Below are 18,303 nucleotides of genomic sequence, written 5' to 3'. Positions count from 1 at the left end.
GAAACGCCAACGGCTAGTCCGCTATAATTCACCGGACTGTCCGGTGTGCACCGGACTGTCCGGTGTGACTCCGAAGCAACGGCTACCTCCGCGCCAATGGCTACCTGCAGGACAATAAATGCGTGCGCAGCGCACGCAGAAGTCAGGCGTGCCCATACTGGCACACCGGACAGCAAACAGTACATGTCCGGTGTGCACCGGACACCCAGGCGGGCCCACAAGTCAGAAGCTCCAACGGTCAGAATCCAACGGCAGTGATGACGTGGCGGGGGCACCGGACATGTCCGGTGTGCACCGGACTGTCCGGTGCGCCATCGAACAGACAGCCTCCCAACGGCCACTTTTGGTGGTTGGGGCTATAAATACCCCAACCACCCCACCATTCATTGTATCCAAGTTTTCTACTTCCCATCTACTACAAGAGCTCTAGCATTCAATTCTAGACACACCAAAGAGATTAAATCCTCTCCAATTCCACTCAAGCCTTTAGTGACTAGCGAGAGAGATTTGCCGTGTTCTTTTGAGCTCTTGCGCTTGGATCACTTTCTTTCTTTCTCACTTGTTCTTGTGATCAAAACTCAATTGTAACCAAGGCAAGAGGCACCAATTGTGTGGTGGCCCTTGCGGGGAAGTTTTGTTCCCGTTTGATTGAGAAGAAGAAAAGCTCACTCGGTCCGAGGGACCGTTTGAGAGAGGGAAGGGTTGAAAGAGACCCGGCCTTTGTGGCCTCCTCAACGGGGAGTAGGTTTGCGAGAACCGAACCTCGGTAAAACAAATCCGCGTGTCTCACTTACTTATTCGCTTGCGATTTGTTTTGCGCCTTCTCTCGCGGACTCGTTTATATTTCTAACGCTAACCCGGCTTGTAGTTGTGTTTATATTTGTAAATTTCAGTTTCGCCCTATTCACCCCCCCCCTCTAGGCGACTTTCAATTGGTATCGGAGCTCGGTGCTTCATTAGAGCCTAACCGCTCGAAGTGATGTCGGGAGATCACGCCAAGAAAGAGATGGAGACCGGCGAAAAGCCCACTACAAGCCACGGGAGCACTTCATCGGAAGAGTCCCGCACCAAAAGGAGGGAAAAGAAGAAGAGCTCCTCCAACAAAGGGAAGGAAAAGAAATCTTCTTCTCACCACAAAGAGAAGAAGGAAAAATCTTCTTCCCACAAGCCGCATCGAAGCGGGGACAAACAAAAGAGGATGAGGAAAGTGGTCTACTACGAAACCGACACTTCATCAACATCGACCTCCGACTCCGATGCGCCCTCCGTAACTTCTAAACGCCAAGAGCGTAAGAAGTTTAGTAAGATCCCCTTACACTACCCTCGCATTTCTAAACATGCACCTCTACTTTCCGTCCCTTTAGGCAAACCACCAACTTTTGATGGTGAAGATTATGCTAGGTGGAGTGATTTAATGCGATTTCATCTAACCTCACTCCACAAAAGTATATGGGATGTTGTTGAGTTTGGTGCACAGGTACCGTCGGTAGGGGATAAAGACTATGACGAGGATGAGGTGGCCCAAATCGAGCACTTCAACTCTCAAGCGACAACAATACTCCTCGCCTCACTAAGTAGAGAGGAGTATAACAAAGTGCAAGGGTTGAAGAGTGCCAAGGAGGTTTGGGATGTGCTCAAAACCACGCATGAGGGAGACGAGCTCACCAAGATCACCAAGCGGGAAACGATCGAGGGGGAGCTCGGTCGGTTCCGGCTTCGCAAAGGGGAGGAGCCACAACACATGTACAACCGGCTCAAGACCTTGGTGAACCAAGTGCGCAACCTCGGGAGCGGAAAGTGGGATGACCATGAAGTGGTTAAGGTTATTCTAAGATCTCTTATTTTCCTTAACCCGACTCAAGTTCAATTAATTCGTGGTAATCCTAGATATACTAAAATGACCCCCGAGGAATTAATCGGGCATTTTGTAAGTTTTGAGTGCATGATCGAAGGCTCGAGGAAGATCAACGAGCTTGATGATCCCTCCACATCCGAAGCTCAACCCGTCGCATTCAAAGCGACAGAAGAAAAGAAGGAGGAGTCTACACCAAGTAGACAACCAATAGACGCCTCCAAGCTCGACAATGAGGAAATGGCGCTCGTCATCAAGAGCTTCCGCCAAATCCTCAAACAAAGGAGAGGGAAAGACTACAAGTCCCGCTCCAAGAAGGTTTGCTACAAGTGTGGTAAGCCCGGTCACTTTATAGCTAAATGTCCATTATCAAGTGACAGTGACAGGGGCGACGACAAGAAGGGGAGGAGAAAGGAAAAGAAGAGGTACTACAAGAAGAAGGGCGGCGATGCCCATGTTTGTCGGGAGTGGGATTCCGACGAAAGCTCAAGCGACTCCTCCGACGACGAGGACGCCGACAACATCGCCGTCACCAAGGGACTCCTCTTCCCCAACGTAGGCCACAAGTGCCTCATGGCAAAGGACGGCAAAAAGAAGGTAAAATTGAGATCCTCCACTAAATATGAAACCTCTAGTGATGATAATGCTAGTGATGAGGAAGATAATTTACGTACCCTTTTTGCCAACCTCAACATGCAACAAAAAGAAAAACTTAATGAATTGATTAGTGCCATCCATGAAAAGGATGATCTCTTGGACACTCAAGAGGACTTCCTTATTAAAGAAAATAAGAAGCATGTTAAGGTTAAAAATGCTTATGCTCTAGAAGTAGAAAAATGTGAAAAATTATCTAGTGAGCTAAGCACTTGCCGTGAGATGATTGACAACCTTAGGAATGAAAATGCTAGTTTAAATGCTAAGGTTGATTCACATGTTTGCAATGTTTCAACTTTCAATCCTAGAGATAATAATGATGATTTGCTTGCTAGGATTGAAGAATTGAACATTTCTCTTGCTAGCCTTAGAGTAGAAAATGAAAATTTAATTGCTAAGGCTAAAGATTTTGATGTTTGCAAAGTTACAATTTCCGATCTTAGAGATAAGAATGATATTCTTCATGCTAAGATTGTTGAACTTAATTCTTGCAAACCATCTACATCTACCATTGAGCATGTCACTATTTGTACTAGATGTAGAGATGTTGATGTTAATGCTATTCATGATCATATGGCTTTAATTAAACAACAAAATGATCATATAGCAAAACTAGATGCTAAAATTGCCGAGCACAACTTAGAAAATGAGAAATTTAAATTTGCTCGTAGCATGCTTTATAATGGGAGACGCCCGGGCATCAAGGATGGCATTGGCTTTCAAAGGGGAGACAATGTCAAAATTAGTGCCCCACCTAAAAGATTGTCCAACTTTGTTAAGGGCAAGGCTCCCATGCCTCAGGATAACGAGGGTTACATTTTATACCCTGCCGGTTATCCCGAGGACAAAATTAGGAAAATTCATTCTAGGAAGTCTCACTCTGGTTCTAACCATGCTTTTATGTATAAGAGTGAGACATCTAGCTCTAGGCAACCAACCCATGCTAAGTTGCCTAAGAAGAAAATTCCTAGTGCATCAAATGAACAAAGCATTTCATTTAAAACCTTTGATGCATCTTATGTGTTGACTAACAAATCCGGCAAAGTAGTTGCCAAATATATTGGGGGCAAGCACAAGGGCTCCAAGACTTGTGTTTGGGTACCCAAAGTTCTTGTGTCTAATGCCAAAGGACCCAAAACCATTTGGGTACCTAAAGTCAAGAACTAAACTTGTTTTGTAGGTTTATGCATCCGGGGGCTCAAGTTGGATCATCGACAGCAGGTGCACAAACCACATGACAGGGGAGAAAAGGATGTTCTCCTCCTACGAGAAAAACCAAGATCCCCAACGAGCTATCACATTCGGGGATGGAAATCAAGGTTTGGTCAAAGGTCTTGGTAAAATAGCTATATCTCCTGACCATTCTATTTCCAATGTTTTTCTTGCAGATTCTTTAAATTACAATTTGCTTTCAGTTTCACAATTATGTCAAATGGGCTACAACTGTCTTTTCACTGATATAGGTGTCACTGTCTTTAGAAGAAGTGACAATTCAATAGCATTTAAGGGTGTGTTAGAGGGTCAGCTATACTTAGTAGATTTTGAAAGAGCTGAACTCGACACATGCTTAATTGCTAAGACTAACATGGGTTGGCTCTGGCACCGCCGACTAGCCCATGTTGGGATGAAGAACCTTCACAAGCTTCTAAAGGGAGAACACATTTTAGGACTAACAAATGTTCATTTTGAGAAAGACAGGGTTTGTAGCGCATGCCAGGCAGGAAAGCAAGTTGGCACTCATCATCCACACAAGAACATCATGACAACCGACAGGCCACTGGAGCTCCTACACATGGACCTATTTGGCCCGATTGCTTACATAAGCATCGGCGGAAGTAAGTACTGTCTAGTTATTGTGGATGATTATTCTCGCTTCACTTGGGTATTCTTTTTGCAGGAAAAATCTCAAACCCAAGAGACCTTAAAGGGATTCTTGAGACGAGCTCAAAATGAGTTCGCCTTAAGGATCAAGAAAATAAGAAGCGACAACGGGACGGAGTTCAAGAACTCTCAAATCGAAGGCTTTCTTGAGGAGGAGGGCATCAAGCATGAGTTCTCTTCTCCCTACACGCCACAACAAAATGGTGTAGTGGAGAGGAAGAATAGAACTCTATTGGACATGGCAAGGACCATGCTGATGAGTACAAGACTTCGGATCGGTTTTGGGCCGAGGCGATCAACACCGCTTGCTACGCCATCAACCGGTTATATCTTCACCGAATCCTCAAGAAGACATCATATGAACTCCTAACCGGTAAAAAGCCCAACATTTCATATTTTAGAGTCTTTGGTAGCAAATGTTTTATTCTTGTTAAAAGAGGTAGAAAATCTAAATTTGCTCCTAAGACTGTAGAAGGCTTTTTACTTGGTTATGACTCAAACACAAGGGCATATAGGGTCTTTAACAAGTCCACTGGACTAGTTGAAGTCTCATGTGACGTTGTGTTTGATGAAACTAACGGCTCTCAAGTAGAGCAAGTTGATCTTGATGAGATAGGTATTGAAGAGGCTCCGTACATCGCGCTAAGGAAAATGTCCGTCGGGGATGTGTGTCCTAAGGAATCCGAAGAGCCTCCAAAAGCCCAAGATCAACCATCCTCCTCCATGCAAGCATCTCCACCAACTCAAAATGAGGATGAGGCTCAAGTTGATGAAGTAGAAGATCAAGCAAATGAGCCACCTCAAGATGACGGCATAGATCAAGGGGGAGATGAAAATGATCAAGACAAGGAGGATGAAGAGCAAAGACCGCCACACCCAAGAGTCCACCAAGCAATCCAACGAGATCACCCCGTCGACACCATCCTCGGCGACATTCATAAGGGGGTAACCACTAGATCTCGTGTTGCACATTTTTGTGAACATTACTCGTTTGTTTCCTCTATTGAGCCACACAGGGTAGAGGAAGCACTACAAGATTCGGACTGGGTAGTGGCGATGCAAGAGGAGCTCAACAACTTCACTAGGAATGAGGTATGGCATTTAGTTCCACGTCCTAACCAAAATGTTGTAGGAACCAAATGGGTCTTCCGCAACAAGCAAGATGAGCATGGTGTGGTGACAAGGAACAAAGCCCGACTTGTGGCCAAGGGATACTCCCAAGTCGAAGGTTTGGATTTTGGTGAAACCTATGCACCCGTAGCTAGGCTTGAGTCAATTCGTATATTATTAGCCTATGCTACTTACCATGGCTTTAAGCTTTATCAAATGGACGTGAAAAGTGCTTTCCTCAATGGACCAATCAAGGAAGAGGTCTATGTTGAGCAACCTCCCGGCTTTGAAGACAGTGAGTATCCTAACCATGTCTATAAGCTCTCTAAGGCGCTTTATGGGCTCAAGCAAGCCCCAAGAGCATGGTATGAATGCCTTAGAGATTTCCTTATTGCTAATGGCTTCAAAGTCGGTAAAGCCGATCCTACTCTATTCACGAAAACTCTTGAAAATGATTTGTGTGTATGCCAAATTTATGTTGATGATATCATATTTGGGTCTACTAACGAATCTACTTGTGAGGAATTTAGTAGGATCATGACACAGAAATTCGAGATGTCAATGATGGGGGAGTTGAAGTATTTTCTAGGATTTCAAGTAAAGCAACTCCAAGAGGGCACCTTCATTAGCCAAACGAAGTACACTCAAGACATTCTAAACAAGTTTGGGATGAAGGATGCCAAGCCCATCAAGACACCCATGGGAACTAATGGGCATCTCGACCTCGACACGGGAGGTAAGTCCGTGGATCAAAAGGTATACCGGTCGATGATAGGGTCTTTACTCTATTTATGTGCATCTCGACCGGACATTATGCTTTCCGTTTGCATGTGTGCAAGATTCCAAGCTGACCCTAAGGAAGCTCACCTTACGGCCGTAAAACGAATCTTGAGATATTTGGCTTATACTCCTAAGTTTGGGCTTTGGTATCCTAGGGGATCCACATTTGATTTAATTGGTTATTCGGATGCCGATTGGGCGGGGTGTAAAATCAATAGGAAGAGCACATCGGGGACTTGCCAGTTCTTGGGCAGATCCTTAGTGTCTTGGGCTTCAAAGAAGCAAAATTCGGTCGCTCTTTCCACCGCCGAAGCCGAGTACATTGCCGCAGGCCATTGTTGCGCGCAGTTGCTTTGGATGAGGCAAACCCTGCGGGACTACGGTTACAAATTAACCAAAGTCCCTTTGCTATGTGATAATGAGAGTGCAATCAAAATGGCCGACAATCCTGTCGAGCATAGCCGCACTAAACACATAGCCATTCGGTATCATTTTCTTAGGGATCACCAACAAAAGGGGGATATCGAGATTTCTTACATTAACACTAAAGATCAATTAGCCGATATCTTTACCAAGCCTCTTGATGAACAAACTTTTACCAAACTTAGGCATGAGCTCAATATTCTTGATTCACGCAATTTCTTTTGCTAGATTGCACGCATAGCTCATTTATACACCTTTGATCATATCTCTTTTATATGCTATGACTAATGTGTTTTCAAGTCTATATCAAACCAAGTCATAGGTATATTGAAAGAGAATTGGAGTCTTCGGCGAAGACAAAGGCTTCCACTCCGTAACTCAACCTTCGCCATCGCTTCAAGCCACTCTCCATCTTTGGGGGAGAGAGCAAAAGGACTTCGTCTTTGGTATAATCTTAACTCGTTCATTTATGACCAAAGGGGAAGAAAGTACTTCGAGGGCTCTAATGATTCCGTTTTTGGCGATTCATGCCAAAGGGGGAGAAAGTAAGAGCCCAAAGCAAAAGGACCGCACCACCACCAATTTCAATTTCAAAAACTTAAGTGATGAATATTTTCAATTGGTATCCCTTTGTGTTCAAAAGGGGGAGAAAGTAGTATTTCAAAATGATATATCAAAACCCTCTTAAACACTAAGAGGAGAATCTCATTTAGGGGGAGTTTTGTTTAGTCAAAGGAAAAGCATTTGAAACAGGGGGAGAAAATTTCAAATCTTGAAAATGCTTTGCAAAAATCTTATTCATTTACCATTGACTATTTGCAAAAGAACTTTGAAATAGATTTACAAAAGAATTTGCAAAAACAAAACATGTGGTGCAAACGTGGTCCAAAATGTTATATAACAATGAAACAATCCATGCATATCTTGTAAGTATTTATATTGGCTCAATTCCAAGCAACCTCTACACTTATATATATGCAAACTAGTTCAATTATGCACTTCTATATTTGCTTTGGTTTGTGTTGGCATCAATCACCAAAAAGGGGGAGATTGAAAGGGAATTAGGCTTACACCTAGTCCCTAATTAATTTTGGTGGTTGAATTGCCCAACACAAATAATTGGACTAACTAGTTTGCTCTAGTGTATAAGTTATACAGGTGTTAAAGGTTCACACTTAGCCAATAAAAAGACCAAATGTTGGGTTCAACAAAAGAGCAAAGGGTCAACCGAAGGCACCTCTGGTCTGGCGCACCGGACTGTCCGGTGTGCCACCGGACATGTCCGGTGCACCAGAGGACTCCAATTCAAACTCGCCACCTTCGGGAATTTCCAGTGGCACTCGCGCTATAATTCACCGGACTGTCCGGTGTACACCGGACAGTGTCCGGTGCGCCAAGGAAGAGCGGCCTCAGGAACTCGCCAGCTTCGGGAAACGCCAACGGCTAGTCCGCTATAATTCACCGGACTGTCCGGTGTGCACCGGACTGTCCGGTGTGACTCCGAAGCAACGGCTACCTCCGCGCCAACGGCTACCTGCAGGACAATAAATGCGCGCGCAGCGCGCGCAGAAGTCAGGCGTGCCCATACTGGCACACCGGACAGCAAACAGTACATGTCCGGTGTGCACCGGACACCCAGGCGGGCCCACAAGTCAGAAGCTCCAACGGTCAGAATCCAACGGCAGTGATGACGTGGCGGGGGCACCGGACATGTCCGGTGTGCACCGGACTGTCCGGTGCGCCATCGAACAGACAGCCTCCCAACGGCCACTTTTGGTGGTTGGGGCTATAAATACCCCAACCACCCCACCATTCATTGTATCCAAGTTTTCTACTTCCCATCTACTACAAGAGCTCTAGCATTCAATTCTAGACACACCAAAGAGATTAAATCCTCTCCAATTCCACTCAAGCCTTTAGTGACTAGCGAGAGAGATTTGCCGTGTTCTTTTGAGCTCTTGCGCTTGGATCACTTTCTTTCTTTCTCACTTGTTCTTGTGATCAAAACTCAATTGTAACCAAGGCAAGAGGCACCAATTGTGTGGTGGCCCTTGCGGGGAAGTTTTGTTCCCGTTTGATTGAGAAGAAGAAAAGCTCACTCGGTCCGAGGGACCGTTTGAGAGAGGGAAGGGTTGAAAGAGACCCGGCCTTTGTGGCCTCCTCAACGGGGAGTAGGTTTGCGAGAACCGAACCTCGGTAAAACAAATCCGCGTGTCTCACTTACTTATTCGCTTGCGATTTGTTTTGCGCCCTCTCTCGCGGACTCGTTTATATTTCTAACGCTAACCCGGCTTGTAGTTGTGTTTATATTTGTAAATTTCAGTTTCGCCCTATTCACCCCCCCTCTAGGCGACTTTCACATAGGTCATACATCCTATATAAGACTCCATGACCAAAATATAGCATAAACCTCTAGGAAACACTTATTCATTTATGACCCTCAACCATTTGGCTTCTGACCGAGGCATGCAATGGGCAAAGATAGGTTAGTACGAAGGACTCTAGGAACTCCCCTATCCAACTACTTTGCCCTTAGAAGTACGAACAAGGACCCATAGGCCATGATGGACCTCGCCTTATGTGTAAAAAAGTCAAAAGAACCAAACAAGACAAGAGCAGAAGAAGAGAACTTTGAGAAACCACCGGCATGACTCCTAGAGACGTGCCTCATGATAAGGCTTCGAACACCTATAAGGTCTAGCTGCCCTCATGGTCTAGTCATTTCATGCTCCAGTCATCTCAGGGATGACAAGGGCATGGGAACACATGAACCTGCTACGATAGGCCTTCGAAAGCACGGGAAGCGATTCGCGTCCAAAGGATAGGAGTGACACCTCCACCAAAATCTCCATGTGACAAGGTCTCCCGCTCCCTCGACCATATAAACGAATGTGGCCTCCTATAACAAAACCCAAGTAAACTCAGCCTATATTCTTCTCACACAATCAAGAGAGCTCAACGCTCCACTGTGTAACATCCAAAATTAGCAACAAAGACTTCAACACCATAATAGACGTAGGAGAATTCTCCAAACCAGTCTAAAAGTCTTCTTTAGGCTCGTCCAAAGTATTGTCATAATAGCAATTAGCTTAATCTAATGCATTTATCTTCTTGTGAACACACTAGGCACTAGGGTAAAGCTATGCTCTTGAGGTTTAACTATCACAAGAACTTTTTAAAAAGGCTATTTTATCTCTTCGTTTGGGCATCATGGCCCTTTCACTTTTAAATTGAGCACAATATAATAGCATTGCCAATAATGTAGAAAAGTTCCCAAATTTGGGTCTTTGTCAACACTGCATTTGTTGCATCGATGACTACTGAGTCAAGACTAAGGATGATAATAGATCGCGATCCAAATGTTTCTTCATAATTTGTTTGAACCCTTAATTAATTTTAATACAAAATTGATAAAAAATAGAGTCTGATACTAATTAGATTCGTTCCTTAAATTTTATAAAGTTTAGAGCCTATTACCGCTCCTAGTCCAAACCTCAAAGCAGCTCAGAATCGACAGATAGTATATCTAATGGTAATAAATGTGAAGTTTGGAATCAAAGCATGACTGATGTGAGAGTATAATACATTGATTAATGTATCAAACACCAGCAGAATTATGATAATATTGCAACAGGGTAATCATCACAAACATTTTACAATTCAAGTACCGTGCCAGAGTTAACATTGGCCGACCAAACAGGAAAACATTCACATCAGAAACCTGCTGCTTGTATCAAGGTATTTTTCCTCTTCTGTTCATCATCTCAACTGTAGTTGCCCTAAGAGCAGCACAAACTGGACTGGTAAATGTTCAATCAGTAATAGCAAGTTCAACATTTCCACCTGCAAGGCTTTCTTACATAAAAGGGTCTGAGAACAAATCGCATATGATAATCAACTTCAATCAGCCCAAAGAAGCAGAGGTCAATCAAAACAATTTTTGACACGTACTCCACGACTATTTTCACACCAGTTGTTTCTGTACAACCCATATGAGAAATTGATACTTCTTGAAAACCATGACGACATCCGAGTATCTGACTTTGAAAAACACAGATCTTTACAAAGGTTTAATCACTCATAAACAACTCGGTCGGTAGAGGGAAAACCACCCCACAGTATTATATTAAGAAGAAGCTCAATCATAGCCTTAACCCAGAAAAGTCACGAAAGCTGGTCCCGATGCAGCCCTATAGATCATATCTTTACTCGTGCTTTGAGCCCTCCCAGCCTCTACACGAGGATGTGCCCCCCATAGATAAGTCCATCTCATATGCACACGACCAGAGGAACCAGCGAGTGACCTTTTAAAACCTCAGTCTGAAATTCGTTTCCACTGGGATTCGAAATCCGGACCCGAGAAGTGCTACTCAATTCATCTAACCAACTCAGCTAGAGGCCCTTTTACTGTTTAATCACTCATCATGCCTATTTACTGAGATGAGGTTATTTCACTCATCACTGTGTCAAGTAACCTCATCTCATTAAATAATCTCATTAAATAGGCAACCCTTATCTGATTTACCTTTTTCCCTTCAGATGCACTGAAGTTCTATAATTAATATAGTATTAGAATGTGAATGGTTTGAGCTTCTATTTACTTTCCATTTAAAACTCGACCAGTAAGACAGCCCATTACATTAAGAAGAAGACGTTTTCACGCAGGCACCGTAGCCTACATGAGAACGACCACGACAAGAGCCGGACCTTAGACTTGTGCTTTGGCGTGGGACAGATAAGGGGACTTTTGTAACCCTAGCCTGAAATTCGCTCTCACGGGGAGACGAACTCAAGACCTAAGGCTTGCTACTCAGACTATCTAACCAACTCAGCTAGCAAAGACTAAACCAATGCATACAAAAGTAAAGGATAGCAAAAAAGGGGTGTCAAATTAGCAATCCAGTTCAATCGAGAGTCTTAGATGCCAGCTGAATATCTGATACAAGTCTAAGAATTCGCTAAAAGAACATCTCTCATATTAGGTACAGAGCATGGGGTTGTAGTAGTACTGTGCACAAGCTTGGACTTTTCGCTAAATGCTTTGAAACAGGACCCAGAATCTTATGCCAGGTTCAGGCTTCAGAGTTCACAGTTCAGGCAGCCAATCCCAATTAAAGATTTATGCCTAAACAATTGCTTTGTGGCATTAAACCATGCCCGCACTAGCTATGTTGAAATCACGAAAGGCCTTTTTTCAGATAGTAAAGTGGTCTACAGTCTACTTGATGTTTATTATATTTCCTAATTAGAATAGGACTACATCAGGGATGAGCTTTGAGCCCTTACCTTTTTGTCTTGGTGACGGATAAGGTCAAGGGACATACAAGGGGACATCCTTTGGTGTATATTTTTTGCAGACCATGTAGTGGTGTAGTGGTAGTTGATGAAAGTCGGACATGAGTAAATAGGAAACTAGAGTTGTGGCGGGAGACTTTAGTATCCAAAGGTTTTGGACTCATATAACTAAGGCAGAATATATGATATGTGATTTCGGTACTACACATGAGGAAGAAGATGTTAGTTTAAAAGGTCAAGTAGCAATGTTTTCAAGTCGGACGACTTGATGGTCGTTCTGGCTGACCGACTAGGGCGATTAATTGCGACTAATCATGATTAATCGGACGACTTGAAAACATTGTCAAGTAGTACCTAGAAAGGACACCTTAAGGTATTTAGGATCAATGCTATAGGAGATATTGATATCAAAGTAGGGTGAATGATGTGACGTCAAGCATCTGTCATTCTATATAAGAAGAGGGTACCACATAAACTAAAAGTCATTCTATATAAGAAGAGGGTACCACATAAACTAAAAGGCAAGTTTTATAGGACGACAATTAGACTCGCTATGTTGTATGGTGCAGAATATTGGTCTACAAAAAGACATGTTCATACATGTTGCAGAATGCGTATGCTGCGTTGGATTTGTGGCCATACAAGAAGGGATCGAGTTCGGAATGATGATATACGTGATACGTTAAGGATCACACCATAGTCACAAAGTTCCCGGATCGATACGATCGAGGAATGTGGTACACTACCTGTGAGATATTTTTACATGGTGGTACGTTCCAGGGTCGAAGGTCATTACCACTGTACTCGTTTCTTTTGGCTATGGGTAGCACCAATTAAAGAAAAGTTTGTCCAACACTGGTTGAGATGGTTTGGACATATCCAACAGAAACCTCCAGAGGCACAAGTGTGTAGTGGCATTTTAAGGTGCGATAGTAATAAGAAGAGAAGAGAAAGACCAAAGTTGACATAGGAAGATGCAATAAAAAGAGACTTGAAAGGATGAGATATACCCAAAGGTTTAACTTTGAATAGGAAAGCATGGAAAACAGCTATTCATGTGGCTGAACCATGATTTATGAGTTCTATTGGGTTTTTAACTCTAGCCTACCTCAACTTGCTTAGCATAAAAGACTTTGTTGTTGTTGTTTGAAGCAACTAGGTAGAATATATCGCTGGAGAAAGTGAGTGTACCACCCTAGTGGAAAGAGAAAAGTGACAGGGAGCCGTGAACAGCAAAAGCTTGAAAGTTGAAATCATCACACAAGTGGATGTTCTTGTTTAGAAGAAAATGGTTGTCAAACGGGGTGAAAATCCACTGCACTAGGGCCTGGAAGGGCACTACATCCAAAACACCGAAAGCATGTCCAAATGGCAACATGCTTCTCTATTTCCCAGCAAAAAAAACAGGGGGAACTCCAAACCTCATGCGGCCATGCAAGTATCAAATCAACTTGGCATTCCTGCTGTTAACAAATAAACGCTAAAGCATGTTGGTTGAGAACACAATTCTTGTCAATTACAACTGAAATTCATATTTGTTTGCAATCGATATTTCACTAGATAGAAAGGAGTTTGCACAAGGAATAACCAAACTAAGATTATCCAATTGATTAATGGGGCACAGCAATTCTTGTCAAATCTGAACCCAATTGGATACTTTTTTGTCCCACCAAGATCTTTATACATCAACAAATTAAACAGATAAAATTAGGAGTTGAGTACAAGAAGAAACAAACATAAGGATAGAATACTAACACTGCCTTTTCATCTAACCAACAAACTAAACTCACCGGCCTTTCCTTCGTGACTTGAAGGGGAATCCGCCAGGAGGTGATGGTGAGAACTCTATCGGAAGAGGCGGTGGCTCACCCTCACCAGCAAGCATATCAAGCACCTCTGCACTTGATGGGCGGCGAGCTGGTGACCTCTGAATGCAAAGGAGTGCAACAGTAATGCATAGCAGCGCTTGGTCTCGGTCAACATCCTGCAGTGCAGGGTCTACAAGATCAAGCAAGCGGCCAACTTGAGCAAGATGCCTTGCCCACGAAATGAGGCTCGCTTTCTCAAACTCTGACATTGGTGAGGTTGTCATTTGGAGTGGGCGTCGTCCAGATATAAGGACCAACAACAACACACCAAAGCTGTAAATGTCGCATTTTTCTGATAGAGGCCCTCCTCCACCATACTCAGGAGCCACATAGCAGACTGTGCCACGCATGCTCGGTGTGCTGCTCACTGCTCCACCACTCTTAGGCACAAATTCCCCGCTGGCCCAATCCCTGCTGCTCCTTCTCACACCGTCCACCCACCAACTGATGCTGGAATTGCTATTGCCATTGCCATTGCTGCTCCTCCGGCTCCAGCTTTTCATCATCGTCCACCTTGAATGGCCCTTCTCCTCAAAATCACAATCCCTCTCCCACCATTGCAAACCAGACATCGCACCAGCATCACTTTTTGACTTGGCAAGTGCCCTTCGTTTTTGCTTCTTCGTGAGCTCCTCTGCATACTCCTCGCGCCACCACTCCCGTGCCCTCCTCTTTGGCTTCTTCCTCTCTGTTGGAGCAACAGGGGTTACTGCAGATGGCCCTGCAATCCAGTCATTCTTCGGTCGCTCCTTCTTGATCTCCGATCTAATCCATTCCATCACATAGTCCTTAACGCCGCCACTGCCGCCGCCGCCACTACCACCACCACCATTGTCCTGACGCCACCACCAGTCACTCCCAGTTCCTGATCCTCCTGCACCTCCCCCATTGCAGCTTCGGGCATTACATCCACTACCAACACTAGTCTTGTCACATCCGGAAGTGGACACAGCCTCTGCAGCAGGAGACGCCGTGGTGAGTGCCTCATCATCCTCCGGGGACTTGGCAGCATTGTCTTCCCCATTAACCACGACAGCAGTGGTGCTCTCGCCGGCCACCGACATATCCTCGTCACATCCACCGCTGGGATTGGCGTTACCGTCTGCGTCGGCCCCAATGGCACCGCTCCCCAACTCATCCTCCTCTTCAGACCTGATCCGTGCGAGTCCGAAATCTGAGAGGCGGGCGCGGAGATCCGCATCCAGCAACACATTGCTGGGCTTGACGTCCCCGTGGATGACGGGCGGCTGCACAACGGAATGAAGGTAGTGGAGCGCGGTGGCGACGTCTCGGGCGACGGAGAGGCGGCGCGGCCAGCCGGACACCAGGTCGGGGCACCTCTTCCCGAGCAGCGCGTCCTGCAGCGAGCCGTTGGGCATGAGGTCGTACACAAGCATCATCCGGCAGCGGCGTGGCTGCGTGGAGAGGGAGTAGGCGAACGGGAGCAGGATGGGGGGCGGGTCGGGTGCGGGGGGCCCTCCCCCTCCTCCTCCGCCGTGGGCCGTGGCGGCGCAGCCGAGGAGGTGGGAGGCCAGGGAGAGCTCGTTGTGGAACTCGCGCTCGCCCTGGAGGGAGCCCGCGGCGTCCATGACCTTGACGGCGACGGGCTGCCCCGACCGAGGCAGCGCGCCGCGGAAGACCGGGCCGAAGCCGCCCTGCCCCAGCTTGCTCCCCGCCGCGAAGCCGCCCGTGGCGCGGCGCAGCTGCTGGTACGACAACCTCCGCAGGTCGGCGGCGGGCTGCGCGCCGGCCGCCACGGTGAGCTTCCGGCGGCGGCGCCTCCGCCACAGCAGCAGCAGCAGCAGCGCGACGGCAGCCACCAAGACCAGCGCCGCGGCCGACGCCCACGCGGCGACGGGGCCGGCGGGCGGGGCCCGGCGGTGGCGGGGCCCGCGGGATCGGGGGTCCGAGACCGCGACGGCGGCGGCCGGGCCCGGCGACGGCGTAGGCTGCCGCGAGGGCATCACCGGGCGCGGGATGCGGGGGGTTTAGGAGCCAGGGGGCCGGAGGGGCGCAGGCGGGCCGCGGAAAAGACAAGCCGACGGGGGGAGTGGGGGAGCACCGCAAAGCGGAGCAGCGGAGCGAGGCGAAAAGTGCGTTGGCTTTCCACCATTTCCCCTCACCCAGATGCCTGCGCGCGTGCTTCGCTCCGTCGCCGCTCCGCTACGACGGACGGGTTCCAGAGCGGGCGAGAGGGTCCCAGGCTAGCAGCCGCTGGTAAGTGGGGTCGATGCAACGTCCGACCCACGGTCAGTGGGATGGGTGTTGGTGAGAAGTCCACCCACCCCATCCTACCGCAAGCAGGGGAGGGGAGGGAGAAAGAGATGGTTGGACCCCGAGCTAGCTGGTGACCTGGTGTATTACGCATTTGTATATTAAAGTAGGTATAGGTATAGGGATCGGAATCGGGCTGAGTTATTGCCAAGAGAATTTATTGAGTTGAATTGAATCGAATCGGATGGGGTGTGGCCGTGTGGGGAAGGAGGAGTTCAAATGCTGAGCAGTAGCCCTGCGGACTGCGGTTCAATAGCCGATTATTATCCACAATCCCTCCGTAAACCCTACATCAATCAGAATCTCCTAAACTAGCAGCTTGCTTTACATGCAGGCTAGGGTGCTCTCTCTGCAGTACAACCAAGTTGCTTTACATGTACGTACACCAGCAATACGGTGCTCCGTGCTCTGCGGAGAACGCTTCAGAGCTAACCTTCCCTTTCCGGCTAGTGCATCCTGATCCCTGAAGATCTCGGCCCAAGCACCGCGCTTTGCTCCTTTTATCGGCGAAAGTGTAAAAAAAAAAGGCTAAAGGGTCAATGGAAGCAAAGGTTCTTTTTGTACATGCCCCATGACTTTTTCCTTTTTGTTTGCTTTTATTTTGAGGTCAACTTGTTACTAGAGATGGCAATGAGAGTTGATCCCCGATTCTCCACGGGGAATTCTTCTATTAGGACTAGTTTGATAGCATGAAAATCAGAGGAAATTGAAGAGGCTAGATTCCCCTTCTTATTCAATTTAGGCCATGTTCGTTTTTATCAAACCCATGAGGATTGAAAGAGGTTGAATCTCCTACAAGTCAAAATCCCCCTCAATCCACTCCAATCCCCCTCAATCCTCGTGGATTAGGGATGAAACGAATAAAGCCTTAGGGCTTATTTGGTTCTGCCCCAATCCATATGGATTGAGGGGGATTGAGGGGGTTTCAATCCCTAGTAAGTCAAAATCCCCTCCAATCCGTATCAATCCCCTCCAATCCATATGGATTGAAAATAACCGAACAAGCCCTTAAGGGGCTAGGTTTCCCTTCTTATTCAATTTTGAATAAGAAGGAAAATCTAGCCCCTTCAATCCCCTCCGGTTTTATGTCTCCCAAACTAGCCCTTAAGGGATGGGAATGCGAAGTTTATTCCTCACGGGAATGTAAAATGAGAAAAATTCTTCCCGGCGGGTAAACGAGTGAAAGATGAATAAACAATGCAACTGACTGGATCACTGGAAGAAAGTGAGAGGTGAACTAGATCAAAAGCGCACAAGAATAGGGGGACCTATACTATAGAGGCACACAGTCATATGGTCGTATTAGGAGACCGTTTCACAGGGCTTCGTCTCTGCCTTCTCTCTGGAAAAAGTCAAAGCTCTACCACACATTGTTTTTTAAAATGGCTTACTGCGAAAAGCACCTAAAAATAGAGTAATTTTTGTGCTATGAATAAGAAGCCACAGATAGTAGCTTCACCGGCTCTAGCTCTGGCTCTAGCACTTTAATACAGGGAAATGGCTCTAGCTCTAGGATAAGCCATTTCTGCCAACCAATTTGTGAAATGGCTTCAACTCTACCTAAAACTGCTTTCTAGAAAAAAAAGTAGAGTTAGAGCTGTTTTTTGGCAAGACAGAGCCTTGCCAAGCTGGCCCTAGGTCACACTCGGGTGGTGGTTCGATATTGTCGGTACCCTGAAACAGGGGTGCCCCTTACTACAGTATGAAGACGTGGTGCCCACGCGGCTATCTTTAGTCACGTGGTAAACAGCACCCGACCCCACCACGTGGACGGCTCTGGGGCCGGCACGTGCCCAGAGAAGACGATATACTCCAAGGCATCAACAGTGAGTCCGGACCCTCATGGGAAAGTGTCGGACCCCTGTATATGCGGACTGGACCTCCGGGTACGGTCCAGAACCTCCACGGGCGCGAACCGGACCCCTCTGTGTGGGGTCCGGGCCACTCACAGCAAGGTCCCGGAATTCTGGGACAAAGAATACTCAGGCCTTAATCAAGACCAGGCGGGGGTCCGAAGCCGACACGTGTCCGGACCATACTGTGTACGCTTCTGCTCCCCGCTCAAGCGGAGACCCGACGCTGCCACGTGGCCTACTGCCCGTGACGTAAGCCGGCGGGTGGAGCCTGACGTAAGGCCTCTGGGCCGCGCGGCCCCTGCATTTATTG

At 46.6% G+C, this 18,303-nt stretch overlaps 1 protein-coding gene across 1 annotated transcript; it reads right to left on the bottom strand.

Moving 5' to 3' along the window:
- Window positions 1-13,579: 13,579 nt before the first annotated feature.
- LOC103633628 (receptor-like serine/threonine-protein kinase At2g45590) lies at window positions 13,580-16,189 on the bottom strand. The gene has a single exon (XM_008655354.3). The coding sequence runs from the start codon at window positions 15,825-15,827 to the stop codon at window positions 13,782-13,784; it is 2,046 nt and encodes a 681-aa protein (XP_008653576.1). The 5' UTR covers window positions 15,828-16,189; the 3' UTR covers window positions 13,580-13,781.
- Between the last annotated feature and the right edge of the window lie 2,114 nt (window positions 16,190-18,303).

Source organism: Zea mays, chromosome 1 (genome assembly GCF_902167145.1).
Source record: "Zea mays cultivar B73 chromosome 1, Zm-B73-REFERENCE-NAM-5.0, whole genome shotgun sequence".
In the NCBI taxonomy this organism is placed as follows: domain Eukaryota; kingdom Viridiplantae; phylum Streptophyta; class Magnoliopsida; order Poales; family Poaceae; genus Zea; species Zea mays.
Note: the sequence above shows the minus strand (reverse complement) of the source record. Positions and strands in the feature narration are given on the sequence as shown.

What these genes read in the sequence shown, in the direction of transcription:
- LOC103633628 (XM_008655354.3), bottom strand. Translation starts at nt 15,827, where the DNA reads ATGCCCTCGCGGCAGCCTACGCCGTCGCCGGGCCCGGCCGCCGCCGTC.